The sequence below is a fragment of the Cupressus sempervirens genome, chromosome 10, assembly GCF_028749045.1.
Source record: "Cupressus sempervirens isolate cs-2001-9-10 chromosome 10, ASM2874904v1, whole genome shotgun sequence".
Taxonomy (NCBI): domain Eukaryota; kingdom Viridiplantae; phylum Streptophyta; class Pinopsida; order Cupressales; family Cupressaceae; genus Cupressus; species Cupressus sempervirens.
In genome coordinates this window covers 313,049,122-313,076,537 of record NC_143127.1, presented here as the reverse complement: position 1 = coordinate 313,076,537, position 27,416 = coordinate 313,049,122, and the positions used below count along the sequence as shown (strand labels likewise).

Below are 27,416 nucleotides of genomic sequence, written 5' to 3'. Positions count from 1 at the left end.
TATTAAAATACCCCTTATGTCTCCCTTGGGTACACATCACCATAAAAATAAATATTAAAGTAACACTTTAATATTTTACAATTAAATTAGACGTTACTTTAATAAAACTTCAGGCATTAAAATGTATTAGCAATCGGACTCCGAATAATGCGAGTGATAGCTCATCGGAAAGCTCTCACCGAGGAGTATTGAATCCAATCACCAAAATTGACCTGCACTATGTCCTGCCGACTTACTAAAAATAGTAAGTATGCCTGAAACTGAGTAAATCAACTTCATTTTGGCCCTAATTTTTTCTTATCCTCCACTTAGACTTTGGAGAACGTAAAGGCCAAAAGATGGGATCATTACAAGGACCAAATCCCAACCATTGCATCATGTTGAGGATGAAAGGCTATCGAATGCGACCATAAGCTTTATCAAAGTCCAACTTAACAATTAGCGCATCTTGGGCAGTTTGTTGGTCCCATTCAATAGTTTCTCATGTCAACACAAGATTGTCAAGGATAAACCTTCCACCTAGGAATCCAATTTTCTCTGGTTGAACTATCATTTGGGTAATGGATTTAATTCTTCGAGCCAGAGCTTTGGCTATAATTTTGTAAGAGGTATTAAGCAAGGTAATGGGTCCCCATCCAGCCACTGGATCTTCTTCTTTTCCTGTGGGAATGAGCTTAATTAGGCCTTGGTTAATAACTGGTCCTAAAGTTCTGGTTTCAATTCCTTCAAGATATACATAGTAAAAGTCTTCACAAATGTAGGCCCACAGGGCACGATAGAATTCTACAGGGAGTCCATCCATCCTGAGGCATTTGTCAAAAACCATTCTAAAAAAGGCTTCATCTATTTCTTCCATAGAAAGAGGCCTATCAAGAAAGTTACTGTATTCTTAATCAATTTTGCAAGGAATACAGCCTGCCACACTTTCCTCGACAATGGTAATAAAAGGATCATTTGTTGTTTCATCTGTAAAAATTGTTTACGGTAGTTGAAAAAGGTGTGCATGATGTCTAATTGATTAGTGAGTGGAATTCCATCAGCAAATTTCATAACTGAAATTTGTTCTTTTCTGTGTTTATACTTTAAATATTGAAAAAAGAATTTGGAGCCTTGTCACCATCCTTGATCCATTGAAGACAAACGCGAATTTGTGCATTTTTACCTTTATAAACGGCCAGTTTTCTAAGAAGATGCTCAATATTGGCAACAAATTGTTGAAGAGAAAGATCATGGGGGTGAGCTGCAAGAAGAGATCCACAACGAACGAGTTGGCCATTTAAAGATTTTTCAAGTCTCCTTTGTTTAGCAGCAACTCTTCGACCATAATCACATAGGAAAGAGGCACACCATGAGATAGTATTCTCCCACCAACTAATCCACCTATCTTCTTGGGGTTTTGGCTCAGCATTCCAAGTGGCTAGAAGGCCAGCAATACAATCTGGTTGTTGCAGATGGGTCACATTGAGCTTGAAAGGAAGATCATTTGGAAGTGGTGGTGAGTTAGAGAATGAAAGGGTGATCAAGATGGGGAAGTGATCAAAAAGGGTAGCAGAAAGGTCAAGATGGATTAAGAGTCCTAATGAAGAAGGCACAATACGACAATTTGGGGAAATATAAAACCTATCAAGGCAACTCGTCTTCCTTGAAAAGCCAGTTTGACAATTAGACCAAGTATACCAATAAGGCATGTGAAGAAATTTTTTACCCAACAACAAATCATGCACACCCAAAGCATTACGAGCGAGAGTCCAAGCATTAAATTCCATTTGAGACATGTGACCCGGGGTGTTCGAACTACGATAAATGGAATGTTCCACCATGTTGAAATCACCTCCTAGAACCCAGTCTACATTAGGGAGGTGAATACGCATCCATTCCCACAATAAAGTCCTTTCTGCAAGGGTGTTTGGAGCATACACAAAAAAAAATTCATATATTTGATAACCTTATAATTAATTGATTTCTCCCTTGTTTCTCCTCTTACCATTTGGAGAATAAAAGGCTAAGAATTCCATTGAGATGCTAAAAATATGGGGACATTACAGTCTGCCCCTCTTGAAATTGCTTGTCCCCAAGCAATCTCAACTCTGGATGCTGCAGAATCTCTTCACTCTCCCAAATAGCATCGCCAACCATTAGGTCCCTCCATTTGATCAAATATTCCCTGATAACTCATCGCCCTAATTGTTTCTCCCTAACATCCAAAATAGACTCACATACTAATATCAACTTACCCTCATCATCCAAGGGTGGAAGAATACTGGAAGGAATCACCTGGTGTCCTAATGCCTTCTTGAAGCGTGATACATGGAAAACATTATGCACTCTACTATCTGTCGGCATATCTAGCTCATAAGCCACCTCACAGACACGCCTAATGATCCTAAAAGGTCCATAATATCGTGGCTTGAGCTTCTCCACATCACTCTTCTTGAGAGTCGACTGTCTATAAGGCTATAACATCAAGTATACCATATCCCCAACTTCAAATGAGCACTAAACTCTCTTCTGATCTGTATATTGTTTCTATTGATTATGTGCCTTCTAGATATTTTCTCGGAGAGCCCTCATGATATCATGATTTTCCTGCAACATATTCCCAACACTAGGCACTCTGTTGTCACTCGTCATCAAATCAAGAAAAGACGGCGCTTCATAACCATACAAGGCCATGAATTGTGTCATTTGAATACTAGAGAGATGATAAGTGTTGTTGTAACAATTCTCACAATGATGTATCCACTTGACCAACCCTTATGTTGCCCTACAATGTAGTTCCTGAGATATCCTTCCACCCATTTGTTAACTATCTTTGTTTGACCATCAGTGTGTGGGTGATAACTAATACTCGAAATGAGCTCAATCCCACAAAGTCTAAAGAGCTCCTGCAAAAAATGACTCATAAATCGACTGACCCTATCGCAAACAATACTCTAAGGCAACCCATGCAAATTGAATATATCGTGGAAGAATAACTCAGCTATCTGTACAGCCGAATATGTAGTAGTGATTGGAAAGAAGTGAACATTCTTAGTCAAATTATCGACTACCACATAAATGCAATCCTTGTTGGAATAAGGTGACTCAGCCTTACCATGATTTATTGTTTTATTTGTCCTTTCATGTAAAGTTGCTAAATAAAGTTGGATTCTTCCACAAGAAAAGACTTGGGAGTAGAAAAACAGACAACTTTTGTTTTTTGGTGATTTATCCTCTTATGCTTTGTTTTTATGAAAGGGTTGTGCATAAGGAAGTTTCTAAATAATTTGTAATGGCATTGAATGTAGACATTTTAGAAATTGTTTCCTCTTGTACCAAAACTCTATAAGTACAAGGTATTGTTGCAAAAAATTATTTGAGAGAGCATTGTTTGAAGAGCGTTCTTACGCTGCCGAAATTGTTCTGGATTTGATATCACAGCTAAATACTCTTGGAGAGTTGTGGCTCTGTAGATTGAATTGTAATTGTTGTTGTTGATAATACAATTGAATCTAGCTTTGGAGTGGTGGGTTTTTTCCCGAGAAAGGTTTCCCACGCATATCTTGTGTTATGTGTTTATAAGTTGAATCTTTTTGTATGTGTTTATTTAGCAAGGTTTTGTGAGATAAATTTCAGCATCATCTCTCCTGTTAGATTTAGCATTTGGAAGCGTTTCCACACTTAGGCTTCCTTTCAATTGGCATCAGAGCTGTTTACCGCATAAATTAATTAATAAACGCACACAGACAAAGAATACGAACATGAACAGCAACCAGCATAACTCTTATTATTATTCGCATATGCCCACAATACATTATACTTCGATGGTAAGATATGATCTGATGATAAGATGAATACAATGCTTCCCGAAGGGGTTATAAATACTTTCCGAAGAACTTTCCCAAAGGAGTTCGTCGGCCACATACATGTCGTTACATAAAAACCTTTCCGAAGGGATCCGTCGGCTGATACACAATTTCCTTTCCGAAGGAACCCGTCGGCTGATACACAATTTCCTTCTCGAAGGGACCCGTCCGCTGATACACAATTTCTACCGATGACATCATCCCCCCAAAAAAGAAAATTCGTCTCCTGACGACTACAGAACAAAACTCAAACAACTAATACAACAATATTGATCTACCATATTACTTTCACATTCATCCCGTTGCATCTATAGCCTTTGCTAACACAATACTAACTCCTCAAGCTGACCTTGATAGCCACCTGTGCTACTTCCTCTGCTTCCAACTCCTCGGTACCTTGAGCCAAGTGTCGCTACACTGCCTCCAACTGGATGATCAGCTCCTCCCGAGCTCTCTACGCATCCACCAAGACAGCCTCACGGCCAACACCTACTCTCAATGCCTCTAATATACACACTCCATGCCTGCAGCAGCTCCAAGTCTTCGCAACTAGTTAGACTCCCACGACTGATATCCGCAACGACTGGGGGTCCAGGGGGCAGCGCCCCTCGCCGCCAAGACCAAATTAGCACTTTGCAACCCACACAGAAATTCACGGAACACACCATTTCTACCATTTTCTGCCGATTCTACACTCTTTCTGGCAATCGTTATGCTTCCCCTTCCCTGTGGCATCATCTGATACTCATTCTAAGCAACTTGATTCTGTCGTCATTTTTTTTTTTTTTTTTTTTTAGAAAACCTCCTGTCACCCTTCTGTGATGAAATCCATCTAAAGGTGTCTTCACTATTTCAATCTTCTGGAAAAGCCGTACTGCAAAAACCGTACTACAAAATCGTACACCATTCTTCAAATGTTAAAACCGTATGGTATTCCTTCTTTACTATGAAATCCGTACGGTGGTGCTCCTTGTTTCATATACTAAATACCATACAGTGCCCTTTACTGTGAAATCCGTAAGGCATCAATAAAATCCGTACTCTGACAATGGATTCCGTACGGTAGAAATGAAACCCGTACTTTAACAATGGAAACCGTACGGTAGCAATGAAATCCGTACTTTGACAATGAAAACCATACAGTAGCAATGAAATCCGTACTTTAATAATGAAAAATCATACGGTACTAATGAAATCCGTACCTTAACAATGAAAAACCGTACGATACTTTTCCCTTCAGATATGACACCGTACGGTACTGTTTACTTCAAGTATTGAAACCTGTACACCAAAAAGAAAACCGTACACTTGCTGGAAATCCGTACAGCAGAAAGCCGTACATCTCACACTTTATAATATGCAAAAGCCGTACTTCCTCCAAAACCGTACGGTGAACAGTTAAGATTCCGTAAGGTGCTTTGTTTCCAAAATCCATACAGTAGCTCCCAACTTAAAAACCGTACAACTCAAAAACCAAGTGAAAATCGTACGGTGAGCAAACAAAATCCGTACGGTACTTTTTTTTTCATTCTTCTTTTTTTTTTTTTTCTTTTTGTATTTTTAAATAAATTTTTTTTTAACAACTATGTACAATATTTACACTTACAGTCTTCTTCTCTTAGTTGTTCATCCATGGAGGTGCGTTACTTCATGGCAGACATTAAACTTCGACCTATCCACTATGTCGGCAACTTCCTTTCCGTCTAGCATCCATTGTTTTACTACTCCATTATCACCCACTTCCCGAATTTGATATGGTCCGACCCACTCAATTCTAAACTTACCTGGGTTGATCTTATTCTGTCCATCATCCCTCAACGCCAACTGTCCTGGTTGAAACCTGCTATGCCTGTTCTGTGTCATCTCCATATCGCCCAGTTTGTTCCCGAAGCTCTGTACCATGGACTCCATCAGCTGCCCCTTCTGGCTGTGAATAACACGTCCACTCCGTACTGCTGCAACTTTTATTAAACCCTTCCTCTTTGTTGCCTATGCAGACCGTATCATGTGTCTTCCTTGCCGCCGGTACCTTTTTGCTATATCTATGGTTCGACGTAATACTTTCTTCCTGCGCAATCGTACAGTAGAAACTTTCCTTCTTTTGGGTTCGTACTGTATGTTTTGTCCTTCAGCTTTAGTCATATCCGCGTTTTCTTCTTCGGCTTCTCTATGTTGCTTCGAACATTCATTTCTTCCTTCGGCTTCTCCGTGTTCCTTCAAACATTCATTCCCTCCATCGGCTTCTCTGTGTTTCTTCGGACAGTCATTTCCTCCTTCGGCTTTTCTGTGTTCCTTCGGACATTCATTTCCTTCTTCTTTCTTACCTTCGTCGATCCTTAGCATATTACAACTTGGAAAGAGCTCGTAATCCTCTATCTGCCAGTGGTAAAGACCATTTACTGAATCCAGATCGTCATCTCCTTCCAATCGTAAAACTCCCTCCTGATCCGGTTCCATAATTTGCCCCTTTTCATCCTCTTCTCCCTCAGAATCTGACGAGAGGGCTTCGTCCCCGACCATCTGAGTGTGCAGATCAATGACATACTTCCGACCTTTGCTTTCGAGTGATAAAGTATTTTTCTTCCAATCGTGCTTTGCTTTTGCTTGTATCAGCCACCCCCGACCCAAAATAGCATCGTACCCCTTCCGCCTGAAAGGAATCACAAAGAAGTCCAACAGGAATGGTTGAGTTCCGATTGTCACTGGTTGCGCTGTGAGTATTCCCAACGGCTTGATTCCATGTTGATCGGTCGTTAGCAGCTGGAAGGTAGGTGGCCATAATGTCGACCGTCCCAACTTTTTCCAAGTATCCTCTAGTAGCACATTGACACCGGATCCTCCGTCGACAATCGTGTCCGTTAGCACAGTCCCAAGAATGCCCATTTCAACAACCGCCGGATCGCGTCCAGAGGAAAGAGCTAACAACATCGGATCTTCTGCACTTGTACCCCCCTGTTTGTCGTTGTCTTGCTCTACGGGTTGCTTAGCACTTGGGACTATATTTGTGAGGGTCATACGGAGTTGAGGCATCGTGAGCAACAGATCATTTATCCTGACAGGTATCTCAGCTTGCAATATTTGTCGTACAATGTTCTGTTCTGCACAATTCCTGACTGAGGTACTTGGCGGGTCCTTCAAGTGTGCCATTTCTGCCTGTGTTGCTTTCTGGATCTTTGCCCCTGCTTCCTCCAGTCTCTTTTTTTCTTCCGTTGGGTCAAGGTATAGCTTCGCCTGCTTCCAAGTGATTGCCAGAACTTCTTCTTCGTCTATCCCTACGGTAATCAAGTTTACTCTGGACTTCGGACACTTAGTATCATCATGATCTCCAAGTCCACACCATCGGCATAGCAACTTCGGTGTGTTCGTCGTTGTGCACTCTCGAGCGAAGTGACCGCACAAATTGCATGTGCGGCATTGAACAATCGGTCGACCATTCGCATCGTACTGAATTCGACTCCTCCTTCCATTGTTGTTGTTGCCACCATTGTTGTTATTGCTGTTGTTGTTTTGACTGCGTCGGTTGTTTCTGTATCCACCTGATGTGGCACCTTTCGTACTGGTGTTCCCGTTCCCTCCTGACGGGAATGCCTCCTGCGACAGGAACACTTGTTGTGGTGTTCTTGTTTTTAAATTGAAAGGGCATTCCTTTACCGAGTGTCCCAAGATCTGGCAGATTTCACAAAATTGATCTTTCGGGCAGGATCCCTTCGTATGGCCTTCTTTCTTACACTCCGTGCACCAGAGGTCCTTGCCCTTAGCCTCCTTGTTCATGTTTTTGAATTCCTTCATCATCCGAATCATGTCCTTTTGGAGAGCACAGACCTTCTTGTTGCTTCCCTCGTCATCGTCGCTGCTATCTTCTCCTAAAGGGTCATCGTCATCTGAATCCGATGAGCCGGTCTTCTTCTTCTTTGTCTTCTGGTCACTTTCGAGGTTCATTGCCCGATTGTACGCTTCAATGTATGTTGATGGTGACACAATCTTCATCTTTTTCCGCAGCTTCAGGTGAAGGCCTTCAATAAACCATCTTTTCTGGAGGCCATCTGCTAGCTTATTCTCCATTTTACTGATTAAGTCCTTCAATCTCCTGGCGAAGACCCGTACTATTTCATTCTTCTTTTGCTTGGTATTGAATATCTCGGCTACAATTTCATTATCATCACGCAAAAGTTGAAATTCCGCGATGAACTCCTTAATATTATCCCAACTATTTAATTTTTGTGGATCAGCATCAGTAAACCAATCAATCACAACACCCCGTAGGGTAGCAAGAAATTGTCGGATCCATTCGTTTGTATCTGTTATGCCATTTGCCCTCCAGATCGTTTCACATGTTTTACAATGTCGAATGGGATCAGCTGCTTCATCACCATCAAATTTAGGCAATTTTTCCTTCGGACCTGCCATTATCACTGTATGTCGAGGGTTTTGTTGTGTACCTGCGCTGTTTTGTACTCCCGCGTTGTTTTGAGCACCTGCGTTGTTCCGAGCTCCCGCGCTATTTTGAACACCCGCGCTTTTCTGCACACCCGCACTATTGTGGACACCCGCGCTGTTCCGCACACCCGCGCTATTTTCTACACCCGCACTGTTTTCGGCTTTCGCGCTGTTTTCAACACCCGCGCTGTTTTCTACTTCCACGCTATTTGATGATGAAGAGGGTTCGTCAACCGAAGCTGTTTGTTCCGAAAGTATATCTCGGACGAAGAGGTCACTCCACGCTCGTGCTCCGTCGGCACTCCGAGCCGTGCGAGTCGATCTCCTTCTTTCAAGATTCTCTTCCCATGGCATATGCAGGTTCAAAAACTCCTCCCTCGCTTCTTCCACCAACTCAAGCCGTTGTCGAGTCTCCTTCAACAATCCTTCGGCACTGCTGTTTCCGTCGGCAATCTTCTGGAATCTCCTTCGTCACTCTGTCTGCTGAGCCAAAATTAAATTTTCTTGTGCAATGCATATGTCATCTTTTTCCTTCAGCTTACTCTTATCTTTGTTCAACTAATTCAGCATTTAATTCATATCCGCCTGTCTGCATACCAAGTCCATCGGGCAACGGCGCCAAATGTTTACCGCATAAATTAATTAATAAACGCACACAGACAAAGAATACGAACATGAACAGCAACCAGCAGAACTCTTATTATTATTCGCATATGCCCACAGTACATTATACTTCGATGGTAAGATATGATATGATGATAAGATGAATACAATGCTTCCCGAAGGGGTTATAAATACTTTCCAAAGAACTTTCCCGAAGGAGTCCGTCGGCCAGATACATGTCGTTACATAAAAACCTTTCCGAAGGGATCCGTCGGCTGATACACAATTTCCTTTCCGAAGGAACCCGTCGGCTGATACACAATTTCCTTCCCGAAGGGACCCGTCGGCTGATACACAATTTCTACCGACGACAAGAGCCTGGCCAGCTTTGTTATTGTTGTTGGGTAGATGGGTTTTTTTGGTGCTGATCTAGTTTCAGTGGGAGTTTTGCAGAGGTTTTTCCTAAATCTTATTGTAGGTTACATGTGGCAAGCACATTCAGTAGAGTAGAGATGGATAAGTTCAATGGCAGCAATTTTGAGTTGTGGAAACTTAAAATGGAGGACATGCTGGTAGATAGAGATCTATGGGCTGCGGTTTCTTCAACAAAACCTCAAACTACATCGCAAGAAGACTGGGATAAGAAGGATCAAAAAGCCAAGGGTTTGATAAGAATCTATTTGACTGATTTTGTACCACTAAATATTCATGAAGAGAAAACTGCAGCTATCCTTTGGAAAAAGCTTGGTGATATTTATCAAGGGAAATCCTTGGTAAATAAGTTTTTTCTAAGAAAGAAGTTGTATTCTTTGAGAATGGAGGAAGGAGGTTTTGTTGTTGATCACTTGAATACATTTAATATGCTGATTGCTCAGTTGAACTCTATTGGTGATAAGATTGATGATCAAGATAAATGCATGTTTATGTTATGTTCTTTGCCAAATTCATGGGATCACCTTGTTATGCCTATTGGAAGCACAACAACCACTCTCAAATTGGAGGATGTGGTTGGTTCGCTATTATCTGAAGAGATGCGAGGAAAATCTTTTGAGATGGCTAAGTAGGCCCTTGTTGCTAATGGTATAACAATGGAGAAAAGCAAGAACAAGAACAAGAAGGGAAAATCCAAGTCTCTTGGTAAAAAGTCCAAGGCAAAATGTTGGAACTATGGCAAACCTGGTCATCTTAGAAGAGACTGCAAAGAGGAGAAGAAAAAGAAAGGTAAAAAGGATTTCTCTGATTCTGACACTGATAAATCTTCTCAAGATGATGTAGATGCTTTTGTTGCAGCCTTTGCAACACATGCATCAGAAGATGAGTGGTTGATAGATTCAGGTGCTTCTTTCCACATGACATCTCACACAGATTCATTCTCAAAGTATGAAGAGATTGATGGTGGAAAGGTGTATGTGGGTGATAACTCTCACCTGAATATTGTTGGTCATGGTAGAGTCAAGATCAAATTCCCCGATGGTATAGTGAAGGGGATTGATGGTAAACTGCATATCCTTGGTTTAGCAAGAAACCTACTTTCAGTCAGCAAGCTTGGTGATGTGGGTGTGCAGATTGTTTTCTCGAGTGATGGAAGCAAGATGGCAAGAGGTTCTAGTTGCTTGCTAAGGGTGTTAGGATGGGCACCTTGTATAGGTTGGATGCATGCACGATTTAGTGCACTAGCACTTCTGTGAAGTCTAAGAAAAGGGCTTTAGATTCGTTATCCGCACTAGCATATCAAGAAAAGATGAAGACCGTTGCTTCTACATCTGATGGTTGTGCTTTATGGGTACCTAAGGATGCGAATACTTTGGAGATGAAGCTCCCTACTGAGAAGACAATGTTATGGCAACAAAGACTTGGTCACATTGGTGAGAAGGGTCATAGAGCCCTGAAAAATAAGAGCCTTGTTGAAGACCTTGATGATTGTAATAGGGAGTTTGAATTCTATGAACAATGTATTTATGGTAAACAGCACTGTGTTTCCTTTTATTCCAGTTCTCATAAGTCTTCTGGGGTTTTGGATTATATTCATTCAGATGTGTTTGGTCCAATTAATGTTCCTTCGATATCTAGATCTTTGTATATTGTCTCATTCATAGATGATTATAGTAGGACATTTGTGTATTTCCTCAGAAGTGCCTTGGAACCCATTTCATCATGCCCCACATAATTTCAAGGACATCGCCCAATTTCCTTCCCTCACTCTTTTTCAAAATTGTCGAAATATTCAGAGCCCCATACACCTTTTGGAAAACATCTAGGGAAACTCTATGGGACACCTAGCCATCTCAAGGATGGCCAAGAATCCCCAACGACAGGCAAGGTTTTTCATGTCAAAAAAATTGTGAAAAAAAAAGATTTTATTTTAAAGTATTGACATGTAAGGGGGGTGTGGGGGTCCCACAAACCCTTCCATGTGTTAGAGTAATTAGTTGTTCGCACTTATTAATTAAATCACTTTGGTTTAATTAATTAAGTTGCATATTACTCTTGTTTTCTTAAGCTATCTTGTAGGTGCATATAATTAATATTTTATTAATTATATTGTGCAACCTAGCTTTTTTTGGGATTTAATTTCCCTTTTCGGGTTTCGTGATTCCTTTATAAGGATTCACCTCTTTGTATTTTATTCATTCACTTATTGGATTATATGAGATATTTCTCTTTGCATGTCCATAAGATGGATCTGGCTTTTTGGTCTCCATAATTTTTTTCTTGCTTCTGTTCTTTGCTTCATCCATGTGACAGTTTTATGCATGCAGGTGTTCTTGGGAGATTAGTTTTTCACCTAATCTAACATGGTATCAGAGCAAGCTTGTTGCTCGCTATTCGTGGTTTGTTGAAGCATTTCAGAAGCTGCATTTTTCAAGGGTTTCAAAAGCTTTTTATGTGGATTTAGGGGGGACCTTTTTTCTGGTCACTTTGGGCTCAAACGGACATCACCGTTGCGCTCAGAGCACCCAAAAACCCAAGAATCCATATAAAATTTGTCCATTTTGGACATCGTTGGTCTGGGAGGCAAAAAAAATTTGTTCAACAGGGTCGTACGGCCCCTTGCACACATCATGAGGCATCAAAAATAAAAAAATTGCAAAAAAAAATATAAAAGTGCGGGTTTTTTTACCGCTGGCGGTTACCGCCCAACGGCCCGCAGCGACTCCTCGGTGGCTCCGGCACTGCTCCGCCCCGCGGCGGCCTACCTCTCTCCCGCCGCCCGACCGCCGCTTCGCCAACGATGGGGAGGATTTTTGTTTTTTAATTTTTTTTATTTAAAAAAAATAATTTTTCTTGCATTCAGAGGCCCTGTTGGTTTTTCTTCCGTAACTTGAGCATACGGACGTATTCTTTCGATCCGAAAAATGTGTCGGAAAGCTAGTTTTGAGACGGAGATGATGGTACAGGTGTTTTTGATTTTTGCTGCAGTCTGGTTGCCTGTTTTGGCAGTCAAAGCCAGATGTTCTATTTTGCCTTCCGGGAGCCATATCTCGCTCATTCAGACTCTTTTCTGGGCTCGCCAGATATCGTTGGAAAGCTGGTTTTGTGAGTTATTCAATTGCAAAGGTCTTTTATCCAGATTCTGCTCTAGGTTCTTTCTCCTCCGAGTTTTGCACTTTCGCACTCTGGCGGATTACTTGGATTCTACAGGTCCTAGAATCTCTTCTTCTGTTCTTTTGGCTCACTCTTCTTTCTGACTTCTGAGCATTGTATGCTTCTATTCTGTTGCATTCTTTTTTCTGTAAACGCACTGAGATAAAGTGCTTGCTTTTGCATATCTGGGATCTTGTACACCTTGTGTTTGTTTGTACTCGCACTCAGTTATAAAGTGCCATGGGGGGTTATGATGTTTTGCCATTTTGTGCTCATCCACCTTTGTCAAGTGAATTTTTCTTCCACGACATTAGCCCATGCAGTGTGTCGGTGACACCGCCCTTTATCCTATGCTTGTACTTCTATTGCACTGTTGGTGTTCCTGATTCTCCTTCTTGCAGATGTTTTTGGCATTGCATTTCAGTGTTCTTGTCACCCCTCTCCCTGTTCAGCATTATGGGGGGGTTCACCTGTTGGCTCTATTGCTTCCTTGGTTCGGTTGAGTGATCTACGTATTCAGTTTTTGTTCCTATGTACTAGGTGGATGCAGTGGCTAGGCACCTATGCATTTCGGTGAGATGGTTCATCTACTATATAGACACTCATTCATTCCTACTTTTGGAGGTCACCTCTTCGATTGATCAGCTCTTCAGACTTTGTCTTCTCTACCTGGTCATGCACTATTTCAGTGGGGGTTCCAGCAGTTTCTTCTGACAGTGTTTGCAGCTTCATGCTTCAGAGATGCTTCATGCTCTTTCTTGTTCCTTTCTTTGGGACATTTCCTAGAATGGAGGCTTAGTTTCCTTCATCTAGTTCTTTTTCTTGTATTTGGGTACCTAATCAAGCCTTGTTACCGGGACCCATCTTTTCCTGCTTTCTTAGTTGTGCTAGGTTAGCTTACCTTCTGAGCTTCGCTTAAGGGGGGGTGTTAGAGTAATTAGTTGTTCGCACTTATTAATTAAATCACTTTGGTTTAATTAATTAAGTTGCCTATTACTCTTGTTTTCTTAAGCTATCTTGTAGGTGCATATAATTAATATTTTATTAATTATATTGTGCAACCTAGCTTTTTTAGGATTTAGTTTCCCTTTTCGGGTTTCGTGATTCCTTTATAAGGATTCAACTCTTAAAATTTTATTCATTCACTTATTGGATTATATGAGATATTTCTCTTTGCATGTCCATAAGATGGATCTGGCTTTTTGGCCTCCATAATTTTTGTCTTGCTTCTGTTCTTTGCTTCATCCATGTGAATGCATGCAGGTGTTCTTGAGAGATTAGTTTTTCACCTAATCTAACACCATGCCCGTTATACACCCTTAATCTTACCAAAACATAAACATATAATTTTTTGTTGTTTCCTCTATCATGTCAATTAGGCTTTCAATTTGTATTGTCCTTGGTTCAAAGAAGTTAAAAGTTCAAGGAAAGGAGTTTGAGAGGCAAGATTGGAAACCTCTCAATTGCACATTACCGCATTTCGTAAAAGCTCCAAATCTGAAACGAAAAAATGATTGCAAATTTGAAGCTACACCCAAGGTGTCATTTTAATTTTATTTTTATTTACCTTTTTTTGGCATGTTAATAAGTCTGTAAATTGGAAATGCTTCCATTTTTTGTCTATGCTACTAGGTTCCCCTAATTTAGGTCAAGTTTTGGTTCTACTATGGTTTTCCTCTAGGCCGTTTGACTTGGGTTCCTCTGGTAGGAACTTAGGTGCAAGCCACATCTAGGTTGAACCCAAGTGCACCCACAACTTTGGTCACCAAACTTAAAACTATTTTGCACCTTTAAAAATTCATTTGTAAATACATTTTGTGACTGTTGCAAATTATTAATACATGAAGTATTATATTTATAATTATGGGTTTATGAGTATCACACTTCTAACTTATTATTATGGTAACATGTGATGAGTAAATTCCATTCATAACGGTACACAGACACAGCTTGGAGTGTTGTTCAAATGAAGTTGAACCAAATGGTGACCTCGATGCCTCTGATCATGATGAAGATGAATATTGAATATAAAATATGACTTGTGATTTGAATTTTCATTGTGCAATAACGTTATCAGGCTTTTGCAAATCATCAATATGATATATGAGGTATTATTTATAACTTTATTGGCAATCATGGATTTATAAGTATCACAGTTCTAACTACTATGTGTTTGAAGTTTTGAACATGAATGATGTATATATAAATTCATAATATATATTTGAAAAAATATATATGTATGCCAAATCCAAAACCGTACTTGCTGGTGAGAACTACCCCTGGCAACCCCTATTTGTCCTCTTTATATTGTGAAATTTAACTACCTCTGACAGTTTTGGAAATTGTAACCCCACTTTTTATATGCCAACTTTATCTTATTTTCCCCTATATCGGAATATGTCGAGAATATGCCCCCCAAGTAATTTTCGGCACTCATTAGTGTATTTGAAGGGATTTTATTTTTTCCTCCTAAAGTAGTGCAACTTTTGGAAGCCAAACTTGAGAACCGTGTACTCAATTGGCTATTATAACCACTTTTCGAAAACCTCTTTTAGCCCTCTACAACTTAGATTAGGAACTATCGTCCCAAGCAAAGCTCAAGCCCCTTTCAGAGCCTATAAGGCCTTCAAAACTAATTGAAAGTTTTTGTACCACCACCACTCCCTCCCCCCCCCAAAAAAAAGATTACAAAAAATCAATATCTTCAAAACCAAACTTGATCTTGCCATGGTACTATACCAACATGCTTATTTATCCAAAATGAACCTCTAAGTAAGTAAATGGAACCTACTTACCTAAACCTGGATCAAAACCAAGATCGACAACTTAGGTTTTGGTTTCAAACTTTCAAAACACAACAAAAGGAGTAGTAGCAATAGTTCTAGTCATGAGGGTGGTGAATAAATTGATATGAAGAAAATAGAACACTAGTAAACCCTCTTCTAATTCTAAAATACCAAACTCAACTTATATTCCCCTAAGCTCTTATGGCCACAGCATTCCCTCGCCACCCCCCCCCTCCCTCTGCCTTGGACCACAGCTTCTTAGTCTCCCACACCTCCACTCTTTATAACGTAGCCTTCCCTCCACCTCACTCCCCTAATCCATTGCCACCTTTTCACTTCCTCCAACATTTGTGAGGCTATCAGATCCATGAGTTGTAGTCCATTTGCAAACAAGGAAGGGTTCTAAGTAGAACTCTTCAAGCTTGGCTATATGGTTTTGGGTTCCTTCCTCTCTGTGCTCTTTGATATTGTGGTTTGCACGGGCTTTCCTGATTCTTGGTTGAGGCACATTATATACCCTATTCATGTGACTGAGTCAGTGTTTGATACAAGCAATTACCATACTATCATGATTGGACACACTTTTGCCAATCTCTATGCTACAATACTGAAGCTATTTTATTTAGAGAGCTTGACAAATGGGGTTCTTGTGTGAGGGGTCAAGTTGGCTTCTACACCAATTTTCATACAATGAATCATATTTTGACTCTACGGACTATTATTGAGGAGGCTCGGCACCGCTTGAAAAAAGTTTACTACTACTTTGTAGACTTTCGCAAAGTTTTTGACTCTATCCTCGTGAGGCGCTTTTTCAGCATCTTAGAGACATTGGTTGTTTCTGTGACTCTCTTGGTTGCTAATCATGAGGTTATACAAGATGATGGTTGATAGATTCAAGACTTCTCAGGGGTTTTCTAACTTGATTCAAAGTAACATCAAAGTGAGGCAAGGGTACCCTCTCTCCCCCACTTTTGTTTGGCATTTATATTGATGAGCTTGAGACTTCCTCTGTGATTCCTTGCTCCCAAGTGATGATTGTTATTTGACTAGCATTTGATCTCCATTCTCTTGTTTGTTGATGATTTGGTTCTCTTGGCCTCTTCTCTGGAGGGCCTCCAACGGCTTCTTGATGGTTTGACCTCCTTTTGTGACTTGAGACAACTAGTTGTGAACATGGGGAAGACCCGAGTAATAGTCTTTGCCTGACGACCTCCCATCTTCACTTCTATTTTTAGAGCTGTGAGATGGAGATTGCTTCCTTGTACACTTATCTAGGGATCAAGTTCTCTAGTCCCTGCTTCAGCCTGAGACCTGCTATGCAACCCAGAGTTAATAAGGGACTCAAATCCCTGGCTATGCTTGAGAGATAGTGTTTTAGACATCACTTTTAGGACACCACGTCCAAGTTGTCCCTCCTTGACACCTTGGTTAGACTGACGGTGCTCTATAGTTCTGTTGTGTAGGGTCCCTCTCTCCTGGGTTCCATTGGGAGGGCAAAGATCCTTCTCCTTCAATGCACCATCAAATGTCATCAATCTACTCCTCCTAGCATTATTTTAGTTATGTTTAATGCCCATCCCTTTAGACTCGAACCCATCTTTGACAGGATTTAGTTCCTTCACTGACTTCGGGGCTTCATAGATTCTGCTAATGGGTGCCGCATATACTCTTGACCTACTGCTCATCTGTGACTATTATCGAGTTCAACCCTATTAGCAGAGCCTGTTGTTGGTATGCCCAGGCTTTTGCCCTTCTAAACTCGATTGGGATTGCGCTTGATTGCCTCCTTCCCTCATAGCAAGAGCTGAACGAGCATGTCAGATCAGACATCTACAAACAGTACATTACTAAGACCCAGTACAATCCTATGGGTTGTCACCAGCCAAGGATGGCCTTCTATGTTAAGCACTTTCTGGACATTCAGGACGAGATCATTGTGTGCCCTTTTTACTTGCCTTGGTGTCAAAGTCGCGCCCTTCGCATCTCCCTGGGTTCCTCTCATCTCCCAACGAGTTTGCATTCAAACTGAACACCAAATGGACAAAGTCGATCGGATCAAGGTTGAGACTAAGAGTCACTTTATCTTCCTGTGTCCCACCTATTATGAGATTAGGGGGAGATTTCACTTCTTGTTCAGAGAGTACAAGTCTCTTTCGTCTTTCTTCAACTACATCGATTAGCAGTGTCTTGCTCTATACCTTCAAGAGGTCATGCAGCTTCGCAATCTTACCTTATGACCTTTTACCTCCGAGGCAAACTTGCGATCAGCTTATCACTTCCTTTTACTCGTTGTTGTCTCCTGCAAAGGGCTTGAAGCAACCGCTTGATCCTCCCACTTCCTATCACACCAAGGTTGTGAGGCCTCACAGTAGTTTCATTCGTCAGCAGCACTCCACTTCTAATGGTACTCTGAGATGGTCCAAGGCTCGCCCTCGCCCAGGACCTTATCCTTCAATGTTGGGATTTCCCTCGCCTAGGATGGACCTTTAGTCTTCCTTCGTGGGTCTTTTTTCTTTCTTGTTTGTTCCTTTTCTGGTCACCATTTGATGTTCCTACTGTTGGTTGTTGCCTTTGTTGTATGCTTTCAGTCCCTTAGACCCTTTTGTGGTCTCTTGTTGGACATTAATAAATTTATCTTATCTTATTCCACAAGAACAATTTTAAGGTTCTTCCAACCCCAAGAAGCCATTGCTTCATTAACTACCAATTTGATCATCAAAAGGAGTTAGAATGCAAGGAGCACCAAGCATTGGCTAAGTCAAATTTTCCAAAATGGTGTACCATGGGAGCTATCCTAGTGTTAGAACACATTATTGGATGAAAATAGACATGGGGTTAGACTATGTGAAAGTACAAAATTGGAACAAGAAGTTGAAATGGCAAAATTTGTTGGCATGAGTGAGGATAAAATCATTGGTTCTACTCATAATAAGATATGGTCATCTATTGATTTGCTTGACTATTCCAATGTATCAATTGGAGAAAAATGTGACAAAGGGAAGAGAAAGGCCACTTTTTCAAAAACATAACCAAGCCAATTATCTCAATGGCCAGATTTTGTTATGTCCACGATATTCCATTCCATCTAGCGAGGTCACCTTCGTTCAAAGCTTTCTTAAAAGATGCAAAGGCAATTGGACAAGTTTGGAATTTTGAAGAAGACCATAGACGAGGTTGGATATTCTAATGTTGTACAAGTTGTGACAAATGCAGCTAGTGTTTGTAAATTAGCTAGTTTGGTGGTAGAGAGTGCTTTACATACTTTTCAGACACCGTGTTTTAAATAATGATTTCAAAGACATTGGCAAAATAGATTGGGTGAAGGTAGTAGTGGCAAAAGTTCAATGTAACAAGAACCATGGAGGACCAAGGAACAAGAGGACGACAAGACAGATTTTTGGGACAGGTGGAAAAAGGGTTTCAATATAGGGACACTAGAGGACAACAACAAGTAGGCAATGTTGTATAGACTATATACTATAAGTACTTGAAATGCTAGTTATGAAAAAATGTATAATAGTAAAGTAAAAAAGCAAAACCACAAATGCCAAATGCTAAATACTTGGGGCATTGAGCAATGAATAATGGACAGTAATGGGGAAGCAGTGTTGTAAAACTATATACTATATACTATACATATAAGACTTAAAATGCTAGTTATGAAAAGATGTATAGCAATATGAGAAGTAAAACTACAAATGGCAAATACTAAATACTTGGACATTGGATAATGAACAATGGAACATTACATATGGAATAATAATAAGAAATTAGAATACTAAATACAATTATTGAAATAGGGAATAGAAGAAACCTATGATTTTGAAAATATCATAAAGATGATGATAATAATGAGCAGCATAATATCAAAACAAGTACAAAACATCAAAATGAAGTGAAAGGAGGCCTCTACCCATCCCTTGAGGCAAACTGCTCATCACTAGAGTTGATGGACTCCTCACAGTCAAAGATCCGCCAAACAAACACCAACCAGCTTTGCATCTAAAACTATTGCATCCTCATTCTCATCAATCTGTTGTAGCTCCTTTGACTCTACATCTCATTGTGTTGATAGACTCTCCTTGTACACATAATGTCTTGTCATCAATGATACCCAAGGGACTATGTCTAGCCATTAGCTTCTTCGATCTCCTATAGGTATGTTTATTATTCTTAAAAGATTGGATGAAGCTATAAGTAGACCAATTCCTCTCTATAGCTTAAGAACTAAAAGCCTAAGATAGCAAACAAATGACTAGTTTGGTAATTTTTTATATTTATACTCCATAATAGTTCCACCACAAAAACAGGTCCTCCTTAGTTTGAAGTTTTCACACTATTGCCCCATTGCAAATGTGGACCCCCCTCCTTTTTGTTGATAGTCATAGTGGTGGTCCTAGGTGGTCTTAATAGTCTCCCGATCTGAGAGATGAGTTTGAGCAACTTTGGGCAGCTTGATCCATTCAAAGAGTTGAGCCTCAGAAAGTGAAAGAGACAAGAGTTATCAAGTCTTGAAGATTGAAATGAGAAGCACCATCAAAGGGTGATGAGCATGAAATTTTTGGTGAGATACACACCCAAATGGCATTGGTGTAGAGAGTAAGACTCAAGTCAAATTCGGACTCAAGGTAAGGACAAGTTAATAAGGGATATTGTGAAATGCAACGGTTGAACAAGGGTTGAGAGTTGATGGATATATCTAAGTATGGAAGACAAGAATTGTAGGTTTCAACATTCAATGTATAGGGGAAATCCTAAGATGTCAATATTTTTGCACCTTGAAAATCTTGAGATTTCACAATTTCCACCCAAGTATGGAGACAACTCAAGGTGAGAGTTGAATGCCAAGTTGATGGGAGTGATAGAATTGAAGGTAAAAAGATGAAATCAACTATAACCTTGGAGGTAAACGGTGAAAAGTGAAGAGTTAACAAAAGTAAAATGTGCCAAAAAGGGAAAATCTCAAAATCTCAATATTTCTGCCCCTTGACAATCTTGAGAATTCAAAAAATCTGCTCAGCCAAAGAGGTATTTCAATGATGGTTTTCAGCTCTAAACAAATCAGAACGATGAAATTGAAATGAGCTTTGGTCAGCTCCAAGTACAAATCAAAAACTACGAATCACGATGATTAATCCTTGAAACGAATTGGAAGGAATTAAATTAAGATAGAAAGGGTAGAAAGCGGAGTTTGAAGCTCATGGAAAATCAAGATTGATCCTGACATTAGGTAAATCCACTCATTGTCAGGATTTCCAATATAAAAAAATTCAAAATTCCACCATGGCTCTATAAAGGCATCCTTGAAATAAATTGGAAGGAATGAAATGAAGATAGAAAGGGTAGAAAGGGGAGTTTGAAATTCATGGAAAAATCAAGATTGATCCTAACATTAGGTGAATCCACTCATTGTCAGGATTTCCAATATCAAAAAATTCAAAATTCCACCATGGCTCTATAATGGCATCCTTGAAACGAATTGGAAGGAATGAAATGAAGATAGAAAGGGTAGAAAGGGGAGTTTGAAACTCATGGAAAATCAAAATTGATCCTGACATTAGGTGAATCCACTCATTGTCAAGATTTCCAATATCGACAAATTCAAATTTCTGCCATGGCTCTATAATGGCATGATGAAGTTTTCTTGGATGCAAAACAAAATCTTGACAATCTGAAATCTCTTGCATGGCATTGTCTTGAGATGAATGTGGAATATGAAAGCATTAATATCGGCCCTTTGAAAATTGATTGAAAACTACATGTGAAGGTCAATAGATGAGGATATAAATTCCCATCCATGGGCAGAGTTCTTTCAATCTCAAAAACTTCAAATCCTAGCCATGATGTTATATTGGGGTGAGTTTGCGAAAATGAAAACAACAATGTAAACTTCGCCTCTTTTGATGCCAGATTGATCACACAAAGGAGAGTAAACAATAAAAAGAGGCAAGAGGAAAATCTTTAGTCTTGACATTAGGTTAAATCCGCCCATTACAATCACTACATCTGAAATCTTTTCCTAAGTGTGAAAGAAAATCAAAGGATGGTGAAAGAAAATCAGACCAACGAATGAACAAAATCAGATGGATGGACAAGGGCTTGAAGTCAAAATCGAATAATGATGGAAAGGAATCGATAATGACTAATTTATTCAAGATCGACCCAATCATAGATGCTAATTTGACATTTTCAAAATTACTTTTTGTGAGCAAGAACGGGTTAGTCTGTTAAGTTATTCAACTGTTTGAATTAGAAATTCTTAATTGGACAAACAAAAAGTAAGTCAGCCTCAACTTAAAGGACACAACCTTTCTACCCCACCAGCCAATCAGTTTTCTTATTGGTGTACTCCCATTGAACATTGTCCTTCAGATGCTAAAACATGGTTAAAGAGGAAAACTTATAAAAGGGATAGGCATATCTTAATTCTCCCTTGCATTTTTTGACGGTTTATCTAGATTTAACCGTTCATTTTGACGGCTGTCTTTTAAAATAAAGTGACTGCAATTTTAGACTTTTAAAAGCTTAAAAAATCTCATGATGGCATCAAATTTCTGACTGAAGTATACAAGCATATGTAACCATTTGTCAAACGTAGATAACGAAATATTTATTTCACCTCCCCCACCCAAATAATATTTTATCAAACACTAACGGCATTGTTCAATAGAAAGACCAAAACGTTGGAACCTAGTCCAACTAGGCAGGTGACCACAATGGGAATTGCAACTACCCACGCTGGTTCTCATTTTAATTTTCATCTCCCAAGCATTGGAATATAGGGTTTAGAGTATAGGGAATTCGGACTCGTGAATCAGGGTTTAACAACACGAAGCAATCCAGAGCTCACTTGGAAGAAACAAAATTAGGGTGGGAAACTTGCCCATTTTCAGCAGGACGACCTTCGAGTATAATGAGGCGGCATTCCCCGTCGATGGCAACATCTCCGAGGCGCTTGCCTGCTCCCGATACAATCTCTGCTGAGAGTGGCGACTTCCATGAGCCATATGGCGCAGTTGTCTTCCCCGATCGCCCCTCAAATTTCTCTGCTGTTGATGACATTTTAACTATTGCTTTTTTTGTAACTCTCTGCCGCTGCTGACCCCAGAAGCTAAACCGGTTCGTCCCTGAAGCGGAGAATGTTCGACCGGTGAAAAGAGTGGGTAAATATAGGTAAGTGGCTCTAGCGAACAAGGCAGTCATTTGGCATTGGAGCAGTTACTCGTACCCCATAAATTAGAACAGCGTTCTCAGGATTGGATACGCTAATTATGGAATTTTAAGAAAATTATTTTTCCTTCCTCACATAACTTCGGATCGCGAAATTTTATTTTATATATATATATATGCGATTTCATTAAAGAGAGGATTTCTTAAATTCATAGTTATAATTATTAATTAATTTAATACTATATATATTAAATATATTAAAAAATTAAAAATAAGAGATCCAAAGTGTCATAGTTCCCTCCTTGTAAGAATCATGTCCTACTCATCAATTGCCACATCATCCCATTGCTACTGTTGTCAATAAGGATTGCGCCTATAGCAATATGCAAAATCTAGCCATCTTGCTGAAATATGGAAACTCTCTCGAGTGGTGGGTTTTGCTAAAACAAGAGGTGAATCTTTGAAAACTAGGTTGGTTCCTAAATAGTGATCACCTAATCCTAAATTATACACGAGATAATGGGTAAGAAGTGAATGACAAATAATGAATACTAACCTAAATGAGGTGATACACCAATGGTTTTGGATCTAACTTTAATCAAATCAACATGAATTATGAAAGACACAATTGATTCACAATACTCAGACAAACATGCAACCACAAAAGTGTTTCTATGCAAGGACTAAGATATTCTACTTTGAAAGGGATACCTAAGTTTCACCAATTTTCTGTAAAAGAACAATGATCACAAACAAAGACCTGTAATCACACGTATCAAGATTCAAATTTTGCAATAAGGAACATAACTTAAATGAAGGTGAACACAATATTAAAGTAAAAAATTTACAATATTGCATGAGAATCAATGAGAAGGAACCGTTGAATCTCTATAAACAATGCTGAAAAAATATGTGCTACAAATTTGCTCTTACAATCAACTCAAAAATCTACAATCTGCAAAAATTTGAATCTGAAAGAAGATCCCTCATAATGAAGTGAATGTACAATATATAGAAATCATAACTCCAATTTGGATTCCAAGATCATGCCTAAGAAAAATCAATCAAAAATGATGAAAACTATGAAGAAGCCTCTGAAAACTGCTCTCAACCATCTGCCCAGCTGATAGATAACTTGAAAAGTGCCTCTAGCTCCTCAAAATCATGCACAAAAAACCAAACTCAGATCCATCAAGTAACCCAAAAATATAGCATGTAAAACTCCTCATAATTATGCAATATATGCATAAAATAGGCTCTCAATATGAACTACATGCATAATTGCCTTTAACTAATCCATAAATCACCAAAAATAGCACTAATTTGCTCCATCGTCGCATGAGAATCTCAAAATGCCCTTAGCCTCCTAAAATAGCTCCATACTCAAGTCTTCATGAAAGCGTTAACTGAATGTCCTTTTAGGAGTTCAAAAATAGACACTTAGCTTCTCCTCCTTGCATTTAGGCATTAAAATCGTTGACTCCACTTAATTCCCTTTATTTTAATTAATAAAATCAAAGGTTTTATAATTGTAACCATTTGATTTATTAATTTCACAATCATAATTCTTTTATTATATTAATTAATATTAATGTGTTTAAGTCATATCTATTAAATTTAATCACATTAGTACTAGTAAATATAATAACGGGAATCTAAAATATATTTTATAAGTATTACATATATTAAATGATTAATAATACAAAACTCATTTAATATATGTAATATTTATAAAATATATTTATCTATTTTAAATTTTATATGCATTAAAAATGGATTATGATATTTGGCATTATAAATCTTAATGCATATGAAACTCAAATAAAATGAATAATGGAGTTGTTTCAAAAATAAAATAAGATGCCATGCATGGACCTAAAATTTCTTTAAAAATATGGCAAAGGAAAATAGATTGCTTTGGTCTTTTGATTATTTGCACATATGGAAGGAAAGGCTAAGGGTTTTCAAACCCTAGCCGACTGCATCTTCTTGTTGTTTGGATGGAGACCATGTGAATTTTTTGCAATCTTGGACGCTGTGCTTTGCTAAAGTTTGGATGCTGACTGGTTTCCTTTGATCTTTGGTAACGAATATGGTTTATTTTATCAGCTATTCATGCAATGTTGTTTTTCTTGTTATGAGACACCATATTTCTGCTCAACGACATGCCATTTTGTTGGGTTTTCTCCTTTGTTTGGACAGCTTCCTTTGTTGGTACTGGGCATGTTCTTCCACCCGAATTTCATTTCTGTTGTTTAAATTGGCATAACCCTTGGCATCAACTTGGATTTTTGGGCACGATTTTGCTTCTTTGCTTTGGACATGGTCTTTTTTCCCCCATACGTGAGCTTTGACTACAAATTTTTCATGGGTTATGATGTTGTGATTTGGAGGGCATATTTATCCCATGCAGATTTTGCTTGCTAGTTAGGTTGATTGCTTTCTTCTTGACCATGAAATTACTGATATAATTTCCTCCATATGCTAGCTGTAAGTTTCGAGTTCTTCCTTCTTATTGGATTTATGAATATGGAAAATTATGAGATATACCATAAAATCTTCATCTGGGTTTGCATATTTTCTATAGATTTGTAAATAAGGGTTTCTTCTTATGAATGTTGTGAGGACTCCATTTTTCAGTTAAGTGGCTTTCTGGGTTTTGGAATAAATGTAATGCAATTAGTATTCTAAGCATTTTTCATTATATGATTCAGTCTTTCTTTTGATTCCTACTCGCTTTTCTAAATTTTCCTTAGGGTTTAACCATTTAATTTTGTTGTGCCTGCCCTTGAAGTCTTAGATACTTTTCCTTTTGCAGTGTTTCCATCACTTGAATTGTACCAACGAAGTGACTGATTTATGGGCAAGACAAAATTATTATGATGATTTCTAATCTCCTTCAGCAACCCTGTAGATTTTGAAAATGCAAGTTGAATCCTTGTTGATTCCACAATTATTTCTCCATTGATATGTTTTGGCTTTATTGACAAAGTTCTCTTTTGGTAGCTAGATTAACTGTGAGCTTCTACTACTATCTATCAGTTCCATTTTCCCTTTATTACCATAACTATGTTTTCCTTTAGAAGATTCTTTTTGGCTTGAAAACCTTGCATCTGCAACTAGTTGTGAGGAAGTGTCAAGTCTTTCTATTTCATTATTTTGCCTTTTTCTTCCATTGAGGAATATTCAGTTCTAAAAAACTGTAATGTCAAGAAGTGGTTCTATTTTTTCAAAAATAAGACAATACAAAATCATGAACTTAAACACTTTTAGTTCTAAAAAAATATTTTAAAAGGGAGATTCTAAGCTTTTAGCCAATTCAATATCTGAAAAAAAAAAAAGGTATCTTTTATCCACTCTTTTCTACATTTATTTCTTGAAAATCTTTAAAGTTGATCTCTAAATATATTAGACCCCCACCGCCTATTCCTTCCATTGAGGAATATTTCAGTTAACACTTGAATATTATGCATGTTTCCCTACGTTGTTGACCTCATAAAGCACTTCATCCCAACATTTAAACCTTCATTTTCAAAAAGCCTATATCTCAGATTTGTAATGTATCATCATGCTAATCACTTGTAATCACCATTTTATTTCTATTATGAAATAACGGTCATGAGTATTTGTTGATATAAATCATGGAAGTTTTTGTTACGTTGTTGATGGCATGATCTATTACTATTCTTTCATGTTGTTTGGAAATCAAATATTAATTAAAATATACTTCTACTCTGCCTTGACTAGTTGTAGTTCCTTATCTCATACCATGTTCTACTTGTATACTTGTGAAGCTATAATCCTTCTATCTTGTAGACTAAGAATTTCATACATCCCCCATGAGTTGACTAAAAGGTTTCATACCTGTAATACATGTAGGTCCCTTTAACAATCTCCTCATATCTTCAATCTCCTGCTATGGTTCAACTAGAAGGTCCCATACTTGTAATTTATGTATGCCCCCTCAACAGTCTCCCCATGTCTTTAGTCTTTGCCGCTACATAATTCAGCCAGAAGGTTTCACGCTTGTAATTTATGTGTGTCCCTTCGATAGCCTCCTCCATACCTATATCTGCACATGGAACAAACTCATTAGCATAAACATGTTTTATTTTTTAGATTTCTCTCTTGCCTTCTTGTCTTTTAACATAGTTATCTAAATAACCATGTTGTAGGAATAGTAGAGTATAGATGACAGGGAAGTTTTCCATTGCTCAGTTCATATGAACTAACCCATCTCTTCTTTCATTTTTTGCAACTTTACTCCTAGATGAAGATGTGGGCTCAACCCTTCAACATTCAGCATGATAAATCTTTCATTCAGGCAATGGATGCCTTTCCTCTTATCTCTTTTCAGTACTTTTCTATTTATATAATGTGTTTAATTCAAATATCATGTTAGGAGCTGAGAATGCTTGTGATATCTGAATGCATTGTATTTAATTACTGTGTAAAACTCGAACACTTTGTACCTCATCAAAATAGTTTTGGATAGTTCAATAAAAATGTATTGTTTTGGTACTTGTATTCTGAATAAAAGTGATCAATTTTCTTGTTTATTGATTCATGTACTTTACTTTCTACATTCTTTTCATTCTGTAACATGTATTCTAAGAAACTAAACACAATTAGTCAGCAAATAAAATAGACTTAGTTCAACATATAACATAGTAATTTAGGAGGTATGTTAAATTGGTAACAGCTACAATTGCGGAGAAACCCAAGTTTGAAAAGTAAATAATTATTTCATAAACTATAATCAAGGATTACCAGTTTGTTACCATTACAAAATGTAATTACATCACATTATCCAATATGTTGACCTACACGTCATCCATCTTTCAAAATGCATTGTTAATAATGCATTCAAGAACATTATCCTTTAGATATAATTTCATCCAATGATCATCATAGGATGATTGAGTACAATACATCAGTGTAGAGTTAAACAAAATGCCTCGAACATGTGTCCATCTACAAGCTCTGCTCT

The 27,416-nt window shown here is 38.6% G+C and overlaps 1 protein-coding gene across 3 annotated transcripts in view; it reads right to left on the bottom strand.

The window, feature by feature from the left end:
- LOC149533878 (peptidase uncH-like) overlaps positions 1–22,570 on the bottom strand; it is a 306,636-nt gene extending 284,066 nt beyond the window's left edge. Inside the window, exon 1 of one of the 3 annotated variants that reach the window (XM_089807078.1) lies at positions 22,140–22,570. In XM_089807078.1, the coding sequence (XP_089663204.1) occupies positions 22,140–22,459 (320 nt within the window). In that variant the 5' untranslated portion in view covers positions 22,460–22,570. The remainder of the gene's footprint in view (positions 1–22,139) is intronic. The other 2 variants (XM_089807076.1, XM_089807077.1) reach the window with 2 other exon arrangements.
- Between the last annotated feature and the right edge of the window lie 4,846 nt (positions 22,571–27,416).